Source organism: Haliotis rubra, unplaced genomic scaffold (assembly GCF_003918875.1).
Source record: "Haliotis rubra isolate DU_JTF1 unplaced genomic scaffold, ASM391887v1 Scf478, whole genome shotgun sequence".
In the NCBI taxonomy this organism is placed as follows: domain Eukaryota; kingdom Metazoa; phylum Mollusca; class Gastropoda; order Lepetellida; family Haliotidae; genus Haliotis; species Haliotis rubra.
Window position 1 is genome coordinate 390,104 of NW_025767166.1, and position 21,494 is coordinate 411,597.

General features: G+C 45.8%; 1 protein-coding gene across 3 annotated transcripts in view; it reads right to left on the reverse strand.

Annotated features, from left to right (window-relative positions):
* Nucleotides 1–324: 324 nt before the first annotated feature.
* LOC124290925 (monocarboxylate transporter 12-B-like) overlaps nucleotides 325–21,494 on the reverse strand; it is a 29,651-nt gene continuing 8,481 nt past the window's right edge. The window contains exons 1-7 of one of the 3 annotated variants that reach the window (XM_046727769.1): nucleotides 19,853–19,971; nucleotides 19,041–19,421; nucleotides 14,762–14,905; nucleotides 13,433–14,272; nucleotides 12,459–12,728; nucleotides 12,030–12,155; nucleotides 325–2,162 (exon numbers count right to left, since the gene is read on the reverse strand). In XM_046727769.1, coding sequence (XP_046583725.1) covers nucleotides 1,996–2,162; nucleotides 12,030–12,155; nucleotides 12,459–12,728; nucleotides 13,433–14,272; nucleotides 14,762–14,905; nucleotides 19,041–19,323 — 1,830 coding nt within the window. In that variant the 5' untranslated portion in view covers nucleotides 19,324–19,421; nucleotides 19,853–19,971 and the 3' untranslated portion in view covers nucleotides 325–1,995. The other 2 variants (XM_046727771.1, XM_046727770.1) reach the window with 2 other exon arrangements.

Here is a 21,494-nt window from a genome sequence, read left to right on the forward strand (position 1 = left end):
CCAGTGGTGCGTTTGATGAGTCTCCAGCCAGGCTTCCAACTATGGACATGTGCACTGAGTAAGATCAACTTGTTAAACGTGTTTAGAATAACCTGTTGAGTGAAGCAGTCATAAATTATTAATGACCGTGGCGGTAACCTTTGAACACAACACAGCTACAGATGAAGTATTCTTCCTGCGGTCTGACTAAATAAATAAATCGCACAAAGTGAAACAATCTACACTAGATCTCCAACTTATTTTTACAGCTCTACTAAGTGCCACACCAAAGTCCCCGTGAAAGCCGTGAAAGTCAGAATTATGAAATGACAAGTAACAAGTAACAATTGTTTAATTGTTTTATTCAGAAAAAATCACACACACTTCAGAGTTACACTTATCAGACGTTTTGCCTATTACCAACAATATGTCAAAGTCCTGCAGGCCTTCGGGATTTCTTCCCACATTTAGCAGACACGCCGAGATGACACCCAGTTCAAAGCGACTTTAAACCCATTTCACTCGATCACTCACTTATCCAGTCTCACTTTGCATAGATACAGACTTAACTTTTCATTCTCATATTATCACAGAAATAAGGTACAAAACAGAATAACATGAAAACCTTATGTGTATAAACACTTCAAAAACTAGATCCCCACAACAAGTGTTGGTACATGCGGTCAAACAACTAATATTCACCTGGTTATTTTTTTCAAAGTGGGAGATGGGAGGGAGCGTTCGGTGGGTAAAATAAGGGTCGAAATCTACAAAACGGGGGTCCCAGACTCCCCAACTACGAAACGAAGGTCCCAATCTGCAAAATGAAGGTCCAAATCTCCACATGGAGGTCAAAATCAACACCTGCAAAATGGCAACCCCAGACAATTGTCACGCTCAGTGATGTAAGAGTGCGCACGCTCAGAGGCCATTATATATGAGTGAGTGAGTTTATTTTTACGCCGCACTCAGAAATATTGCAGCTATATGGCGGTGGGCTGTAATATGGCGAGTCTGGACCAGACAATCCAGTGATCAACATCATGAGTACCGATGTCCGCAATTTGGGATACGATGACATGAGTCAACCAAGTCAGCAAGCCTGACCACCCAATCCCTTAGATATGATAGATATGGAGTTCTAAACTGATTATATATGTGTTACTAGAACAGTTCACAGATGATGGGCACATTAGGAAATATAGTAGGACATGGAGACAGATAGTTTTCTCAGCAGGCTCTTAAAGATGGCAATGACAAATGTACTCCCATGGCCTTCATGAGACCCGTTCTGAAGGAAGACACATGTTAAAATACTGTTACAGGACACAGATACCTCCTCAATCCAAATGATTGCGAAACCTTAGTATTCCGGTCTTTGGAATATTGGTTAAACGTGGCTGACATTATAGTTTCGCTACAGTACACCCTCGCTATACCAGACACCTTGTATCCGGAGCTCTCTGTAGAGTTGTGACAGGTCGTAATGTTACACTCGCTTTGTGGATTGGGTCCCTTGGGCGTGCTGACTCCGACAGGAAACCTGACAATAGTGACTCTTTGACCCACATGAATGGCAGTACCAAGTCACGTGATCCGTGAACCATGGCAACTGTCATCCGAGCGACATGCATTCTGAGACGATAGTTTGCATGCTCCGAGATAAGTATGTGATGTCACGCTCACCGATTGAATGTGGCTGGGACGGATGTTTTTCATCTTTAAATAACTAAGTCCAATCGCATTTGCATAACAGTCGCGTGATGAACACGGCAATGCGCTAACACAGTCTTCTTAAGAACAGACACAGTCGCAAACCCTTATAACCTTGACCTTCTGTGGAAGACGTGGCGTCCAAGAATGTATTAGAGCCACAACACATAAAACGCCCTTATGTCCAATGATCAATTCAAAACACACAGTTGTCTACTTTGCAGACGGCAAAGTTAAAACGCTCCACGATTTTCGTGGAACACATCCCGGAGGTGAATGACGGAATCCAACGATGATAGCCGATCATGCGGCGTTGTCTTCCGCCGGGATTTCCACTTCCTCCACGGTGATGACTGGACCGCCGCGTCTGAGGAAGGTGACGATGCAGGTGGAGATGAAGGAGATGGCGTACATGGCCCCTGCCATCAGGAACGGCGACATGAACGTCCCAGTTACATCGTACAGTTTACCTGGAAATATAACAGACCAAATATACATCATGAGAGGCCTGAGTGCTGATTGGCTGACGTATATCGAATGAATGCTCTCGAAACTTTGTCTGCTTTGAGCAAAATCTACAAAGTATATTGACATGTGTTAGTCTCAGAAATAATGAGAACTATATTTTATAATTTTATCATTATGGTACTGTTGTCTGTTTGCGCCATACTCAGCTATTTTAAAGCGCTACTTGACGGCTGAGTGTAAACAATCGAGTCATGACTTACGACAGCTATACAACGCTGAAGACAAATTGTATAACGGATCTACACGGGTCTCATTATCGTGTTCAGATTTACAAATAAGCTGGGTGCCTCTGTACAAAACAACCTTAGCGCTAAGACTACCTTAAGTCTATGTTAAGGTATGGGAGTTACGGTCACCTTAGCGCAAGGTCGCATTTATACAACGGTACCCGATAGGTATATCAATATCAATAAATTCATGATGAATCTATTACTCAAAGCGCAGCAAATCTTATGAACATGACCACATCTGCTATAGCAGGCATACACAATAATATTTCTGTATATTATCTCTCTCTATATATATATGTTTTCATGGATTACACCAAAGTGGTGAACTGTCAAGAACTCCATCTCTTTGAGATGTCCTTAACATAGAGATACAATTGACAGCTGGATCAGGGTAGTGTTCAGACATATCACCCACTCACTCACTCTCCCAAACACCCCAAGCCACCCACGCATCCACTACTCACTCACTAACCTACCCAAACAAACATTCACTCGCTCACCCAGACACCCAAACCCACCCGCACATCCACTCACTCACTCACTCACTCTCTCAAACACCCCAAACCACCCACGCATCCACTACTCACTCACTAACCTACCCAAACAAACATTCACTCACTCACCCACACACCCAAACCCATCCGCACATCGACTCACTCACTCACCCATCCACCCACCCACCCCCAACAACTCAGAATCGGTCTTGTTTGAAAAGTGCCCCCGAAGATTGAGAAAGTGTTCATGACATCTACCCCTGGTCTATGTGTCCAGACTACTGCAGGTGCTATCAGCCTACTGTAATGGTGCGATGTTATACAATAAAGCCGAGACCATACATCGATCGGCGTGTAATACAAGACACACAGCTATCGAGCAGAATCTGGCGGAAACGAGAAACGCAAGACGTTTGTATTGGCCTAAGTCCAAAGGTGGTCTATCAGCAGAACGTGTCCAGCAGGAAAGTTACCGGTGCATCTGGAGACACAAGCCAGATAGCCGCGAACACGCGCAACACACAATGTGGGGCACCGCCAACATCTGGCCAGCTACACAGATACAGGTAACGAGGCCGGAGGACGAGAGACCGAAGCAGCGCTTAGTGTGTGCCGAATAACAGCTGATTTGTTGTTTGGGGTGCAGCCAATAGATCAGGGCCCTGTTTCAGAAAGTTATCGTAGCGCTACGACTGTAGCTATACCGCTGTTCTCGAAGGGTTTTCTTGATGGTGGGTCGACAAACGGGTTGTGTTCTTTGAGGGTGCAGCAAAAAGAGGATTTAAAATAAAATACAAATCTGAAAGTGTCTTTCCTTATAAAAAGGTTGGTTGAATAAAAATAGATTCATAATATCTAACTGGGAGAGTATAACAGTGCACTCGGCTCGTACAATAGATCAGTGCTGGTGTACTAGGCATTGGCAGTTGCACACAACATGTTTACTGGACAGTGTAATACAATCAGAGTTACATGAGTACCAGCAAGTGACAATAAAACAATGACATTGGAAACGCAATATATGTGTAGGCCTACAAGATCTTGTTTGATTGTATATTGTTCAACGGGGGACGGTGGGGTAGCCTAGTGGTTAAAGCGTTGGCTCGTCACGCCGAAGACCCGGGTTCGATTCCCCACATGGGCACAATGTGTGAAGCCCATTTCTGGTGTCCCCCGCCGTGATATTGCTGGAATATTGCTAAAAGCGGCGTAAAACTAAACACAGTCAGTCAGTTATTGTTCAACGCATGCATCAACCAAGTCAGCGAGCCTGACCACCCGATCCCTTTACCCGCCTCTTACGACGGACATGGGATGCTGAGGACCAAATCTAACCCGGATCTTCAGGGGTAATATGTGTACAAGACAGGGGGAAAAGGACAAAGCACAAGACCTCGATAGTGACAGTAGATCACCGTAACGCCAACGACATCTTGGTGTTCATGAAAGAGGAGAGCGAGCGCCACATGCAGGTGTTCAACAGGTGTTATAAAAGATAGTCTGTTTGCATTGAAAACGTACCGATGAATGTCAATTTAAACAAAAAAGTAAATCGAATAAGATGAAATTAAGATTGCGAATCCTCATAATATTACCTTGCCAACTGACCATTTAAATCTCAGAATTTTATTCAACTTAGGATAAAAGTTGTTTAACAAACGATCATAGTTTCAAATCGCTATTATTGGTTTGTAATACAAGGTGTATGCACAGTAAATGAAACACCGAGAACAAGGGTTGGTCTAAGTTAACGCTCATCACGAACCGCACGCGATTTGAACGTATGATCGTTTGTTAAACAACTTTTGTCCTACAATAAATAGAATTCTGAGATTTAAATGTTCAGTTTGCAAGGTAAATTTATGAGGATTCACAGTCTTAATGTCACTTTATTTGATTTTCCTTTTTGCTTAAAGTGAAGTTCATCGGTACGTTTTCAATGCAAACAGACTATAAGCAGATTACTTCAAACCTATTATTTAACACTGTCTGTTGTACAGACAAGACGTCGGGGTTGTTAAATGCGACGGACAAATATGACGTTATAGGTGAACTCCTGCAGAATCGGTACCGAGGTCGTTGACCGGGTATGTCATGGTGTCACGTGACTCCGTGGATGTCACGTCAACACGCGCCACGGAAATTTACCGCAAGATGTACAAGATTGTGGTGGAATGTTTGCCAGATAAGATGGAGATTGGGCTACTTATAGTATCAGATAGAGTTCGACAGGTCAGCAGGTCAAACAGATTACACCCGGCCCTTGTAGACCGTAGCTACTCGCAGTGTAGCCTCGATACGAACTTAACATGTCTACTGACTGACTGACTGAGTTTGGTTTTACGCCGCTTTTAGCAATATTCCAGCAATATCACGGCGGGGGAACCCCGAAAATGGCTTCACACATTGTACCCATGTGGGGAATCGAACCCGCATCTTCGGCGTGACGAGGCAACGCTTTAACCACTGGGCTACCCCACCGCCCCACAGTCGAACAGGGGCGATGGTAGGTTTAAGGTGTGCCTAAGGCACGTAACATGTGCCATTTGCCCACTTGCTTCCAGTGCATGTAAACATTTTGCAGTTCTAAAAACCAGACTGGTTTGGAGCAGTGACTGTTATGACTACACGCTCAGTGATTGAATGACTGTTATTGTTAATAGTATAAATTTTATTAAGGTAGTATGTATTTAGTAGCAGGGGCGGATACAGGATTTTCGTTTGGGGTGGGTGCACCCCAATCCTCGGAACCCTGGGCATAAAACATAAAAACGGGGCGGGGGGCGCACCCCCGCACCCCCCCTCCGGATCCGCGCATGAGTAGGATAATATAATCTTTTCAGAACCAAGATTAATTTTGTTATAATGATGTTCTAAATCATCAGGATCAAAATTCCACCATTATGTGCATTCATATATTTAGCCTGTTTGTAGCCTAGTGGTTAAAGCGTTCGCCCGTCACGCCGAAGACCCGGGTTCGATTCCCCACATGGGTACAAAGTGTGAAGCCCATTTCTGGTGTCCCCCGCTGTGATATTGCTGGAATATTGCTATAAGCGGCGTAAAACCAAAACTCACTCACTCACTTTCTTGGGGTGTTGGATTCCGAGAAATTCTAATAAAACATGCAGAGGCAAAGTGGGAGATTTTGTGGAGATTTTGTGGTAATATATTGTAGTGAAAGAGCTCTTTAACAAGGCAGTTATCTTCCCTTGCCTCAATGTCAAGGTCAAGAGTTATTAGGTTACCGAAATACCCGATACATCCTTAGTAACACCCTCGCCCTTAAACCTCAGACAGATTATCTCCTGACTGGGTCAGAGATCAAGGGGTCACTGACCCGCTGAACAGGCCGGGATTTAATCATCGTAAGCTGTCTGGACAAATATTGAATGACCCTATTCATATATGTACATAACACTCACACCCATATTCCAGTGACACGTGACCTATCATGTCGGCTAAACACAAATCAAGATGGTCAAGATAGAGTCAGGGGTCCTATATGAGTCAAGAGGCTAGAATGGTATATGGTGAGTTCAAACAGGGTTTAAGACCGCGATGAAGGTGATTGTTCTTGACGAATCTATCATGGATACACCGCTTAGACAGTATACTGACCCCAGCCAACCGATCCTTGTTTTACCCCCTTAATACACAGCATCGGGCAAGGTAATAACAAGTACGACGCAAAACGGGATTGAACCATCAGCCTTACGATCTGCGACCAGAGACTCGACCCACTTGCCCACGGAGAACTCTGTCTGTCTGTTTGTTGAACAACGCCGCAATCAACAATATTCCAGCCATACGGCGGCGATCTGTAAATAATCGAGTCTGGACCGGACAATCCAGTGATCAACAGCATGAGCATCGATCAACGCAATTGGGATAAGATGACATGTGTCAACCATGTCAGAGAGCCTGACCACCCGATCCCGTTGGTCTCCCCTTACAGCAAGCACGGGTTGCTGAAGACCACTTCTAACCCAAATCTTCATAGGTAGAGAAGTCCACTCCCGACAGACTATTTATCCACTACATCACGTTGGCCTAACTTTACTCTGGGATTTACCTGGCCCGTCTATTTTCGACCACAGGGGAACCTGACCATGAGAATACATCTTTTGGGTCCAAGCTGAAGTCCAATAGTGGCTGGGCACAATGTGTGAAGCCCATTTCTGGTGTCCCCTGCCGTGATGTTGCTGGAATATTGCTAAAAGCGGCGTAAAACCAAACTCAGTCAATCCAATAGTGGCATGCTCAAGAATTTTACTTCTGGTTTATAGTTCAACATGCACAGCATTTTGCGTGTGATAGATGAGGGTTATAGTACAGCTACGATGTCCAGGTTATAATGACGATATTGACAACGTTTTGCCAATAAGCATAAGTCAGAGTTAAAGTATTGTCACGATCCATCAAGCTCAGTTTGTACAAAGGCAATGTTAAAGTATTTTTCCGATCACCTTACCGCTGTGATTGCACAATGTCAATGATAAACCACTGTTACATCACCTTAGCTTTGGGATTGTACAAAACCAATATTACAGGACTGGGCACCGAAGCGACAGGGCCGCTTGTCAGTTCCAAAACAGACTAACATTTTGTGTGAGTGAGTGAGTAAGTGAGTGAGTGAGAGATTTGTGGTTTGTGTGGTGGTGGTGGTGGAATTGGGTTTAACGTCGTGTATGAGAATATTTCGCTCATATGACGACGTGCATGCGTGTGTATGTGCGGCTGCTTGTACTAGCCTGAAACTGGTTTTATAGTGCTAGCCCACTGAGATACCATGCCGCAGTGAAGCATGAATACCCCAACTCAGACACATTATACTGACTCCGAGCCGACCAGTCCTTGTTGTACCCATTAATGCCGAGCGCCAGGCAGGGACCAACAATTACCATATTTTAACGTCTTTTGGTATGACGCGGTCGGGGATCGAACCCGCGAGCTTCCGCACTTCCAGGCGGACGCTCTAACCACTACACCACGGAGGCGGTCTTTGTGGTTTGTGATTCAGTTTACATTAAAGGGCGAGTCAGCAATAAGGCAAATCATATTGAACATTTCAATATTGACATCCATGTAAATAGCACAAGGATTAAATGAATGGTGAAAGTAAACCATGTCAATTAAACTGTATGAGAAAAAGCTCTATATTTTACAGACGGTCGATATAAACTCACTAGCAAAATTATGTATACGCTTGGAACCAAATTTCTAACATATCAAACACAACTGACAAGAGTCACCCCAAACACCCCAAATACATCATTTTGCTGTGACCACATCCTGGTTAATGTTAAATCAAACATAGGAGCCTTTTCTTTGTCTTTCAGTTCAGCTTAAACTGAGTCAGGCGTGAAACGGCATTAATATTCCAGCTCAATCATGGCTGAGTGCGTTCTGATTATGTGGAGGACGGCTGTAGGCAGCTATACCTCGCTGGTTGTGTGGAGGACGGCTGTAGGCAGCAATACCTCGCTGGTTGTGTGGAGGACGGCTGTAGGCAGCAATACCTCGCTGGTTGTGTGGAGGACGGCTGTAGGCAGCAATACCTCGCTGGTTGTGTGGAGGACGGCTGTAGGCAGCAATACCTCGCTGGTTGTGTGGAGGACGGCTGTAGGCAGCAATACCTCGCTGGTTGTGGTGGAGGACGGCTGTAGGCAGCAATACCTCGCTGGTTGTGTGGAGGACGGCTGTAGGCAGCAATACCTCGCTGGTTGTGTGGAGGACGGCTGTAGGCAGCAATACCTCGCTGATTGTGTGGAGGACGGCTGTAGGCAGCAATACCTCGCTGATTTGTGTGGAGGACGGCTGTAGGCAGCAATACCTCGCTGGTTGTGTGGAGGACGGCTGTAGGCAGCAATACCTCGCTGGTTGTGTGGAGGACGGCTGTAGGCAGCAATACCTCGCTGGTTGTGTGGAGGACGGCTGTAGGCAGCAATACCTCGCTGGTTGTGTGGAGGACGGCTGTAGGCAGCAATACCTCGCTGGTTGTGTGGAGGACGGCTGTAGGCAGCAATACCTCGCTGGTTGTGTGGAGGACGGCTGTAGGCAGCAATACCTCGCTGGTTGTGTGGAGGACGGCTGTAGGCAGCAATACCTCGCTGGTTGTGTGGAGGACGGCTGTAGGCAGCAATACCTCGCTGGTTGTGTGGAGGACGGCTGTAGGCAGCAATACCTCGCTGGTTGTGTGGAGGACGGCTGTAGGCAGCAATACCTCGCTGGTTGTGTGGAGGACGGCTGTAGGCAGCAATACCTCGCTGGTTGTGTGGAGGACGGCTGTAGGCAGCAATACCTCGCTGGTTGTGTGGAGGACGGCTGTAGGCAGCAATACCTCGCTGGTTGTGTGGAGGACGGCTGTAGGCAGCAATACCTCGCTGGTGGTGTGGAGGACGGCTGTAGGCAGCAATACCTCGCTGGTTGTGTGGAGGACGGCTGTAGGCAGCAATACCTCGCTGGTTGTGTGGAGGACGGCTGTAGGCAGCAATACCTCGCTGGTTGTGTGGAGGACGGCTGTAGGCAGCAATACCTCGCTGGTGGTGTGGAGGACGGCTGTAGGCAGCAATACCTCGCTGGTGGTGTGGAGGACGGCTGTAGGCAGCAATACCTCGCTGGTTGTGTGGAGGACGGCTGTAGGCAGCAATACCTCGCTGGTTGTGTGGAGGACGGCTGTAGGCAGCAATACCTCGCTGGTTGTGTGGAGGACGGCTGTAGGCAGCAATACCTCGCTGGTTTTGTGGAGGACGGCTGTAGGCAGCAATACCTCGCTGGTTGTGTGGAGGACGGCTGTAGGCAGCAATACCTCGCTGATTGTGTGGAGGACGGCTGTAGGCAGCAATACCTCGCTGGTTGTGTGGAGGACGGCTGTAGGCAGCAATACCTCGCTGGTTGTGTGGAGGACGGCTGTAGGCAGCAATACCTCGCTGGTTGTGTGGAGGACGGCTGTAGGCAGCAATACCTCGCTGGTTGTGTGGAGGACGGCTGTAGGCAGCAATACCTCGCTGGTTGTGTGGAGGACGGCTGTAGGCAGCAATACCTCGCTGGTTGTGTGGAGGACGGCTGTAGGCAGCAATACCTCGCTGATTGTGTGGAGGACGGCTGTAGGCAGCAATACCTCGCTGGTTGTGTGGAGGACGGCTGTAGGCAGCTATACCTCGCTGGTTGTGTGGAGGACGGCTGTAGGCAGCAATACCTCGCTGGTTGTGTGGAGGACGGCTGTAGGCAGCAATACCTCGCTGGTTGTGTGGAGGACGGCTGTAGGCAGCAATACCTCGCTGGTTGTGTGGAGGACGGCTGTAGGCAGCAATACCTCGCTGGTTGTGTGGAGGACGGCTGTAGGCAGCAATACCTCGCTGATTGTGTGGAGGACGGCTGTAGGCAGCAATACCTCGCTGATTGTGTGGAGGACGGCTGTAGGCAGCAATACCTCGCTGGTTGTGTGGAGGACGGCTGTAGGCAGCAATACCTCGCTGGTTGTGTGGAGGACGGCTGTAGGCAGCAATACCTCGCTGATTGTGTGGAGGACGGCTGTAGGCAGCAATACCTCGCTGGTTGTGTGGAGGACGGCTGTAGGCAGCAATACCTCGCTGGTTGTGTGGAGGACGGCTGTAGGCAGCAATACCTCGCTGGTGGTGTGGAGGACGGCTGTAGGCAGCAATACCTCGCTGGTTGTGTGGAGGACGGCTGTAGGCAGCAATACCTCGCTGGTGGTGTGGAGGACGGCTGTAGGCAGCAATACCTCGCTGGTTGTGTGGAGGACGGCTGTAGGCAGCAATACCTCGCTGGTGGTGTGGAGGACGGCTGTAGGCAGCAATACCTCGCTGGTTGTGTGGAGGACGGCTGTAGGCAGCAATACCTCGCTGGTTGTGTGGAGGACGGCTGTAGGCAGCAATACCTCGCTGGTGGTGTGGAGGACGGCTGTAGGCAGCAATACCTCGCTGATTGGTTTAACTGATGTGCTGCTTGACTGTAATGTGTAATGGCAGATGACAGAGTGAGTGAGTTAAACGCAGTTTCCCGAACCATTGCAAGGAAGACTGTGAAGGCAAAACCCACCACCTATAGAAGGGAAGACTGTGAAGGCCATGTATACTCACTGCCTATAGGAAGAAAGACTGTGAAGGCCTTCTTTACTCACCACCAACAGTAGGGAAGACTGTGAAGGCCATGTATACTCACTGCCTATAGGAGGGAAGACTGTGAAGGCCTTGTATACTCACCACCTACAGGAAGGAAGACTGTGAAGGCCATACTCACCGCTTACAGTAGGGAAGACTGTGAAGGCCATGTATACTCACCACCTACAGGAAGGAAGACTGTGAAGGCCTTGTATACTCACCGCCTATAGGAGGGAAGACTGTGAAGGCCATGTATACTCACCGCCTATAGGAGAGAAGACTGTGAAGGCTATGTATACTCACCGCCTATAGGAGGGAAGACTGTGAAGGCCATGTATACTCACCACCTATAGGAGGGAAGACTGTGAAGGCCATGTATACTCACCGCCTATAGAAGGGAAGACTGTGAAGGCCATGTATACTCACCGCCTATAGGAGAGAAGACTGTGAAGGCTATGTATACTCACCGCCTATAGGAGGGAAGACTGTGAAGGCCATGTATACTCACCGCCTATAGGAGGGAAGACTGTGAAGGCCATGTATACTCACCGCCTATAGAAGGGAAGACTGTGAAGGCCATGTATACTCACCGCCTATAGAAGGGAAGACTGTGAAGGCCATGTATACTCACCGCCTATAGAAGGGAAGACTGTGAAGGACATGTATACTCACCGCCTATAGAAGGGAAGACTGTGAAGGCCATGTATACTCACCGCCTATAGGAGGGAAGACTGTGAAGGCCATGTATACTCACCGCCTATAGAAGGGAAGACTGTGAAGGCCATGTATACTCACCGCCTATAGAAGCGAAGACAGTGAAGGCCTTGTATACTCACCACCTATAGGAGGGATGACAGTGAAGGCCTTGTATACTCACCGCCTATAGAAGGGAAGACTGTGAAGACCATGTATACTCACCGCCTATAGGAGGGAAGACTGTGAAGGCCATGTATACTCACCGCCTATGGGAGGGAAGACTGTGAAGGCCATGCCCTGGAACATCGCCACCAGTCCGAAGGAAGACGTAAGGTACTCAATACCGAGGTTGTCAGCCAGCACGATTGTCCGCATTGATACCGCCACAGCTGAAACAGCAACAGGAAGACATGTACAATGATCGTAGCCCATGTGACAACTCTCAGCGACGGGTATGTTTTCTATTCAAAGCGTAAATCTAACTGTTCGATGCAAAACGAGAATCATCTGATAAAAGACATCAAATAATACGTTATTTTCCGTTTTCACGAACATTTAAGAAAAAATCATTTGCATGTTTCAACCATTCGGGGGTTTTTTTGGGGTTAAATTCAGCAATTACGATTCATATTTCTATCTTAGAATTTCACTGCATGTAAGTGTGTTGTGCCAGGTGCTGTGTCTAGACTCACCCATACAAAGCCCGAAGACGCCCGCACAGCAGGCCAGAAGGGCAAAGCTATTGCAAAATGGTAGGACGAAGTTGACAGCAGAGGCCGTGAGTAATGCGAAGATGTAGATGACGATGCTGCGAATGTTGAAAAAATCGGTGACGAAGCCGGCGAAGATGCGGCCGATGGTGTTGGATATGCCGACGATGGAGATGAGGAAGGCAGCCTGGGACCTGTCCAGGCCGATAGAGACAGCGTAGTCGGGGACATACGTGAGCGGCACGGACTGCACTGGAGGAGATGGAGACAAGAGTCAGTATGGAATCAGCAATATGGCTGCAGGTGTTATGATGCGTACGGAGTTCTCTTTGACGAGATACAACGATAATGAACAGTTAGGAGTGAGTCTGGATTAAACCTACTTGGAGCCGTATTTTGGAAGAAAGTTCCGTTCTCAAAATGTTGAATGTAGAATTTACCCTAACCCTCTTCCAAACAATTCAGCGTTCAATATGCACCAATCTGCATGGGGCACTAATCCCAGCTGCCAGACTGAATGTTATGTGGTCGGTCTGCACTATCTGTCCCCATGTACAAGATGTGCTGCATCTACCTGTCCCCATGTACAATATATGCAAGGATGTACCGACCTGTCCACATGGTGAAGGTGTGCTGTATCTACCTGTCCCCATGTACAATATATGCAAGGATGTACCGACCTGTCCACATGGTGAAGGTGTGCTGTATCTACCTGTCCCCATGTACAATATATGCAAGGATGTACCGACCTGTCCACATGGTGAAGGTGTGCTGTATCTACCTGTCCCCATGTACAATATATGCAAGGATGTACCGACCTGTCCACATGGTGAAGGTGTGCTGTATCTACCTGTCCCCATGTACAATATATGCAAGGATGTACCGACCTGTCCACATGGTGAAGGTGTGCAGTATCTACCTGTCCCCATGTACAATATATGCAAGGATGTACCGACCTGTCCACATAGTGAAGGTGATGAGGAGCAGTAGGAAGACCGGCTTCTTGAACAGGTCCGTGCCCAGGGTGTACTTCAGACGAGCTAGCCAGCCCTTCTTGAAGCGGCAGCGCTCGTCAATACTCTCTATCTCCTCCACGTCCATATCCTGGGTCATCTCGGCCAGAAACTGCGACAACGTCCGACAGTGCTGGAACTGCTGTAGGTGACGTATGCTGCCCGAGTAGAAGATATCCTTCCGCAGAATCGGCTTGGAGAGTCCTCGCTTGATCTTCTCCACCTGTAGGTCGTCTAGCGAGTTCTTCATCATGATGTTGTGGGTACTTTTGTGTAAACGCTGTAGGGGAACTGCAACGTGCAGACGACTGATGTTCTCGGCGCTCTTCGTCATCCTTGCTGCGGTATCCTGTCTCATGTTGGATGGATCCATGGGTAGTAACACATCCGGCTTTGTATCACGGTACTTCTTGCTGAGGAGGGGTTTCAAACATTCGTATATATCCTCCTTAGATTTGACACACTCGTTCTCTTCACTGGACCCTCCGTAGCCACTACTTCCGCCCGTGTCGTTATCTCTCTCAAACTTCTGGCGCAGTTTCTGTTCCACAAAAGGCCGGAACAGGAAGCCGCATACCAAACAGTTCAGAACGAGGCCGGACAAGATGAGAACTGTCCCCCTCCAGTCGAATGCATGAAGAAGATTGTCACATATATGCGCGTACGCGAATGTTCCAACACCGGAACCACTGGTTGCTATGCCCGTTGCTATGGCACGTCTTTTATTGAAATATAGTCCAACAATGATTATGGCTGGCAGGAAGACCATACTAAACCCGATACCTGCAGACAATACAAATATAGAGGTAAATACCTAAACATGACAAAGATAAAGGGTTTTCATACGCGTTGGTAATATACACCAAGAGTTAATAGACACAAAGAACATGTAAAACCTACCTTCTATAACACGTTACATTTTGATGTTGTAGGACCTAATCCTACAGGACCTGCCCACAATAATGTTGTAGGACCTAATCCTACAGGACCTAGACACAACACTGTTGTAGGACCTAATCCTACAGGACCTAGACACAACAATGTTGTAGGACCTAATCCTACAGGACGTAGACACAACAATGTTGTAGGGATGTTGTAGGACATGATCCTACAGGACCTAGACACAACAAGTGGGGAAGTTGTTAGACGTAAGAACCTCTAACGCCTTTAACACAGCCCATGGTGGCGTTGTGTGACCTATCCCCAATTACGCCTTTCAGGTATATTTGTAAGAACCTCTAACAAAGCCCATGGTGGCGTTGTGTGACCTACCCCCAATGACGCCGTACGTGATGATGAGTGTTTCAACGTTGGGGGCGAACATGCTGGTGACGAAGCCGATGGTGGATAACAGCGTTCCAAATATGGTGACCTGACGACAGCTGAACCGCCGCAACAAGAAACTGACCAGTGGACCTGTAGGAAGGGAATAGACAGTGTTTCTTCACAGTGTCATGACATGAAATAGTACATCGCTACAACTGTTAAACAGTGTTTCTACACAGTGGCATAACACGAAATACTGCCTCGGTACAGAACACTGTGTCACTACTCACTGGAAACCTAGTGTTATAAGTGTCACTACTCACTGGAAACCTAGTGTTATAAGTGTCACTACTCACTGGAAACCTAGTGTTATAAGTGTCACTACTCACTGGAAACCTAGTGTTATAAGTGTCACTACTCACTGGAAACCTAGTGTTATAAAATGAAATCAAATCAAATACTTGCCGCAGTATATCCATAAATCTACCCAATGAAACACTGTATTCACTAAATCAAGATCAGAATACGACTTCTTATATTCCATTCAAACCTTTCTCTGCATCTCTACTTTAAAAAGTAATAACCCAAATATTGTGCATCATTTGAAATGGAAGCCACAAAATCATTTCCACATCTCTACCAAAATCAGAGTCGATTGTACAATTTTGACTATATCATGAGCAGATATTTGTTTCAGCAGTATTACAGCTGTATGATGTTGTTTGATGGTGTCATGTGCAAACAGAATGCCAACAAACAACATGCTACCTAGAAGCAACCTGATCTCCGTCAGATAACAGCATCTGACCAAAACTAAAATATAAAGAAAATGCCAGAAACAAATTTATTGTTAAAAACGTTAACCTATCAATAGTTCTTATCTGATCCACGTGTCTGAATGTTTGCCAAAAGGAGATTGTTCCACTGTTGGTCTGAACACTACCGAGTTCCTGGTTGCCGGATACCCGTGAAGATCCGGTTTAGAATTGATCTTCAGTAACCCATGCTTGTCGTAAGAGGCGACTAACGGATCGGGTGGTCAGGCTCACTGACTTGGTTGACACATGTCACCGTATCCCAATGCTCATACTGTTGATCACTGGATTGTCTGGCACAGACTCGATTATTTACTGACCGCCGCCATATAGCTGGAATAGTGCGGCGTAAAAGTAAATTCACTCATTCAGTCACTCCTGGTCATGTGGTCAGTCTGCAGCTCGTTTCAAGGGTGAGGTCAAGTGATTCCATGCGGACAATGGTCTCCTTAGTAGACATCCACGATACTGGCACGACGAGGTCATCGTCCAAGAGGATGACGTAATAATAATAATGCTGAATATTTCCATGCTTTATATCCTGTTCCAAGCGCAATCAGACATTATTACCCCGGATAACCCAAGCTGCTTGTGAGGCACTAGAAGTTTAATAGTCACATGTCAAATTCCGTCGGGCGACCCATTTTCTGCTGGGTGGACAGAGGCAATTATAAACAAAATCACTTGCCTAAGGTGAGACCGTTGTGGGACAGGACTGAAGTCCAAGAAACTCTCAGGAGTCAAGCTGCCAAACATGGTCACCCATCGAAGAGCTCTCTACGCCCAACGTTGCTTAACTTGTGACCTGAACTCTATGCGCATGGACCACACACCACCACACGTCCGGTACGTTTGCACCAGCACAGGATGCCATCCCTGTTGTGCACACATGGCTCCGTGCCCCGCTATACGATTAAAGTAATTGGTCCTTCCAGGTCGTCCCGTCACTCCCCAAACCATACATCTGAGACCCTACCATCGAGGTCATGTTTGAAAACTTTGGAATTCTGGAATTCGCGAAAGACGTTAAGCCTGTACAGTATGTGGATTCACCTGTGGCGTCTAGGCCTGGTTTTCCAATTGACGTAACCTTCAGCCCAGTGTAAATCATCCACAGGGAAAATATTGCGCATGTCGTTCCGCATGTCATTTCTGAGTGTGGTGGCAGTCACAACGTCTTGCCGTCTTGTCACAATTAGGGAAAAACTTTCTTCCCGATGTATGGTGGTCACTGGAATGCTGTCGACTGTCTGAATTCAGCTGATCCAAATGTTTGATATCAATTCCATACCTTGCTGATTACACTCTGGTTGGCAGCAAAGGCGTCTGCGTCATAACGCAGCGTTCCCCAAGTGCAACTGTCTACTTCTTTGGTCTTCCTGACATTGAGGAGGTAAAGCCGCATTCACGTGTTTATAACCCTCAGCATCAAATGCTGTTGCGCTCTCTGATGATGAAGTACAAAAATTCATCCATGCAAATGTTTGCAAGCACCTGACTGAATGCCGTCCATAATGAAACTTAGGCCCAACAGGGGATATCTAATGATTGCCTACAGGGATATGTTAATGTATGATTGTTGTATAATTTTTCATATCTTGGACACTTTGTCCTTTCAGTTGTATACAACAGCACATGACGGCCCGGAATCATTCGTAACCACTCGTCAAATTCCGGAAGTGGTAGAACACGTTACGGTCGAAAGGTGAAGCGAGTGACTAGGCGGTGATCACAAGGCGATGCTGTTTGTAATAGTACCTGAACTATTAGACTAAGGCTTAGTCTCTGAATATATATATATAATTTTGATAGTAACAAACAAGCCCATTTATATTGTAAAGGAGCCCTAGGGAGACCAGAGATCCTGAACCTGAGGAAATCTAGACTTGCTTTATTTAGGGCTTTAGCACTGCAAAGAGGGCTTGGCAGTAGGGAAATTAATGTTGTTCAGGGACTGTGAGACAGACTACTGAACTATCAATGTACTGGATTTGTTCATGGCCCGATTGTTATCAATAGCTGGTACGTAAGGTTATTAAGCACGATGTGTTATAGAGCTGACGTTACACAGCGATAACGAATGCTTCAGTAGGTTTCACTTTGCGATCAATGTTGCTTCCCTAAAAAAATATGAGTTCATTGGACCTTGACCTTGCTTGTTTATCTTGCAAGGTTCGGGCATCGATGCATTACAACATAGCCCCTCAGTAATCCGGACATTGAATTATACGGGCAGGTCCAGATAGCTTCATCCGTGATAGACCTTTTAAGGTCTCGTCGGATCGTCGTATCCAAATAAGGGATCGTCGTATTCAAATCTCAAAGTAGTTTGTCAGTTCGTCCTGTAGGATATTAACGACAATATCGGGTACAGCCTATAGCTGACGAGATAGTTGCTGACATCAGCGACTGGCAATTATTGATGGCCCGCACGAGAGGTTCTGCGCCACGATCTGTTGCCTATAGGTGTTGTGTATGTGATATAGGTTTGGTGTATACTAGATATATATAATTAATATATACTTCCTTTCAACAGTTTAGACTCACTAGTGTAATTATAGCCACTTACTTTAGGCAACTGTTCTAAACTACATTTTGCAAAACATTCCATACTGTTTATAGGTATTGTTTACACATGAACTGATGTATTGTAAAACAAATTCGTAACGTTAAAAAGATTATTGAGTTCAGTAAATGATAAAAATCAGTGTAAGTTGGCGAATTCTTAACAAAACTTTACACAAAAACGCAGCTGTTCACATGCACGATATTTGCACATGTTTTTCAGCAATTTGATGCATGATCCTTGTGCAATTCATCTGCATAAGGTTTGCAGTTGGTTCCCCCAAGTGGAGAAATCAATCTTCGATGTAACCATATAGATATATATAGCATATAGTGAGTGTTGTAGGTGAGTCTAAACTTTTGATGATTACTAGTATTTGATAGGTGTTTGGTACAGATGAGTGAAAGAAAGTATCGTTAATATTGAAAGTACAGTTATTATGTTTAACCAGCATTCGTCAACAATTAGCAAATAAATTTGCAACCACGTGACCCGTAACAGGTTTCAAAGGTTTGAATTTGTTGTGAAAATACAAACTGTATTGGTTTTCAGATATAGATATCTAACCTATACATTAGCAACTGTATATTATGCGAATGTTTCATTTTGCAAAAATAAATAAAATATATAACCGTGAAGCAGTATTCATTAAGTGCCGACCAAGGGGGAAATCATGTCGCACATAAAATCAACTAAGCTATAATTTCCTTTGCTCCTAGTTGTATATTTGATATAGATTTGATAAATCAGATATACATATTTGATGAACGTCTATACATACCAAATTGGGGAAATAAATTATATAGACATGAATTGAGACTACAAACCTGCTGTACTGGAAGGCAATGCTACATGCGGGCTCTAACGACTATTCTACATACGGGTTCTACATACGGGTACTCACCCATCAACATGCTCATCCCGAGCAATGTAGAGCCCACCCAGGCGGTTTTAGATTTCGATTCTCCAAAGTAGTCCAAGAGTTCCAGCATTATAACCCCGAACGAAAACATTGTTCCATCCAGAATAAAGTTTATCATGAAAGAGGCAAAGCACACCACCCACCCCCAGCCTCCGTCTGGTATAATGTCATCATGGTCGTCAGACTGGTTCGTCTCTGGCGCCGAGCCACCCTGCTGCTTAGGCTCAGCAGCGTTCTCGCCTTTAGAAGTCATTCCGTTCTTCATGTTTCGTTTGTTGATTGTTTTATATCACTGATGTGTTTACCCTGTCCTCATGGCAGGTAGATCAGCAACCCAAGACACTGGACGAAGTTACATAGTACCTGCAAACGACACAATAGACGCTCAGACATAGGAGTATATATGCGACCGATACATGGCAAGGCGAGTGATAAAACGTAATAATGAATGTTTTCATTGAATATAGAATCTGACATTGATAACACATGGATATACCAGGTATTATTCCTCATGAATAATCGTGACGTCACACTGGAGACGCATGATGTTATCGCATCATTACACTGCAGTCGTATGACGTTATGGTGACGTCAACCGGGCACCACTTGATGTTAATATTCACCAAACCTCACGAAAACATGTAATACCTCTCTCCCTTCTGAAAAAAAAACCATACAGTTTTGTAACAAGAACCACATACAAGACACTGGATTATCTGGTTCAGAATCAATCCTCATAGAGCTCGAATACTGCATGAGTGAGTGAGGCGTTATGCACTAGACAAAAAACGAACGCGGAATTTGCAGACACATCTCTGTGAGTCTGTATATACGACCTGTATATTGGACGTGTACATCGTCAGTGCCGTGCACCCTACGACACTGGCTCCGATAGTGACTAAGACAGTTGTACTGAAAAACCCAGTACTCAGTACCGGGTAAACAGACGGTTGTGTGTGTAACAACCCACGATTCAGTGTAACAACCCACGGTTCAGTGTACGGTATTCATCAATGTTTGCTGTAAACATTCATTTGCTACATTACATCAGCAAATTAGTATCAGAAAGATGTACACAACTGCGTCTGTCTGTACAAAGGAGGACGTTCCGCTCTAACGACATCCACGTTCGCTGTAAACGTTGACGTCTTGTTCAGCCCCATTGCATACCCCTGTTCAATCCGGCCAACCCGCCTGAGCTAGACGCTGACAAGCCGTCAAGAGGCAACTGAAATCGTTTTTTGTGTGAGTACTCCCCAACTGACGTTAAACAACAACGGTTTTAAGTTAACGTATGTCAGAAACAATTTTTAAACGAATAGGTCTGTCTATGTTAAAGACCATTTAACATGGCACATCTCAATTTCGATCCACGACCATACGATTTTAGTACAGGCAAGGAACGAAACGCTGTACAGACTTGGCCACAACGGTGAAGTTTATGGTGTGGATGATACTTGTTCATCAGAAGATGAATGGTACAAACTCTCATCTCTCAGTCTCTCATCTGGAATAGTGCCCAAGTGCTTTAAACAGGCAGTAATTAAACCTTTGATAAAGAAGCCATCATTGGAACCCGAAAACCTCAGCAGTTACCGACCAGTTTCTAATCTTTCGTTTCTTTCTAAAGTCCTTGAAAAAGTTGTCAAAAGTCAGATGCTTGGGCATTTACAGAACTTCGATCTGATTGATAAGTATCAATCTGCCTACAGGACTGCACATAGCACCGAAACAGCTCTCAGTGGTGTTCTGGACAACATCAAGATGTCCGTAGATGACGGAAATATTGCCCTGCTCGTTCTTTTAGACCTCTCAGCCGCCTTTGATACTATTGACCATGCAACATTGTTATCAAGGCTACAGATCGAATATGGACTAAACGGCACAGTCCTAAAATGGTTTTCATCATATCTAGAAGATCGTGTACAGTCTGTTCAAATTAACAGGGCACTGTCAGACAGACATGTCCTTGAATGTGGAGTGCCACAAGGCTCAGTTTTAGGACCAATACTGTACACTATGTACATCAAACCCTCTGGGACAACTGATCTCTGATCATTGCATTGGGCGGCACTTTTATGCTGATGACTCCCAATTGGTGGATAGCTTTAAACCAAGTCCAGACAGTCAGCAGAAGGCTAAGGCCGTGTCTCAATGATGTCAGGTCATGGATGACAAACAACAAACTGGTCTTAAACGATAGTAAAACAGAAGCCATCATTATTGCCCCACGTCAAAGACAGCAGAAGTGTCAGCTTTCTTCCATTTCCATTGGACAATCCTCAATCCCTTTCTCTCCCTCTGTAAGAAATCTTGGTGTTTATTTGGACTCAAATTTGTCTATGAAAAGTCATATCAACCACCTGTGCAAAATGTGTCACTTCCATCTCCGAAATATTGGTTCCATACGCAACATCTTAACCATGGAAGCAACGG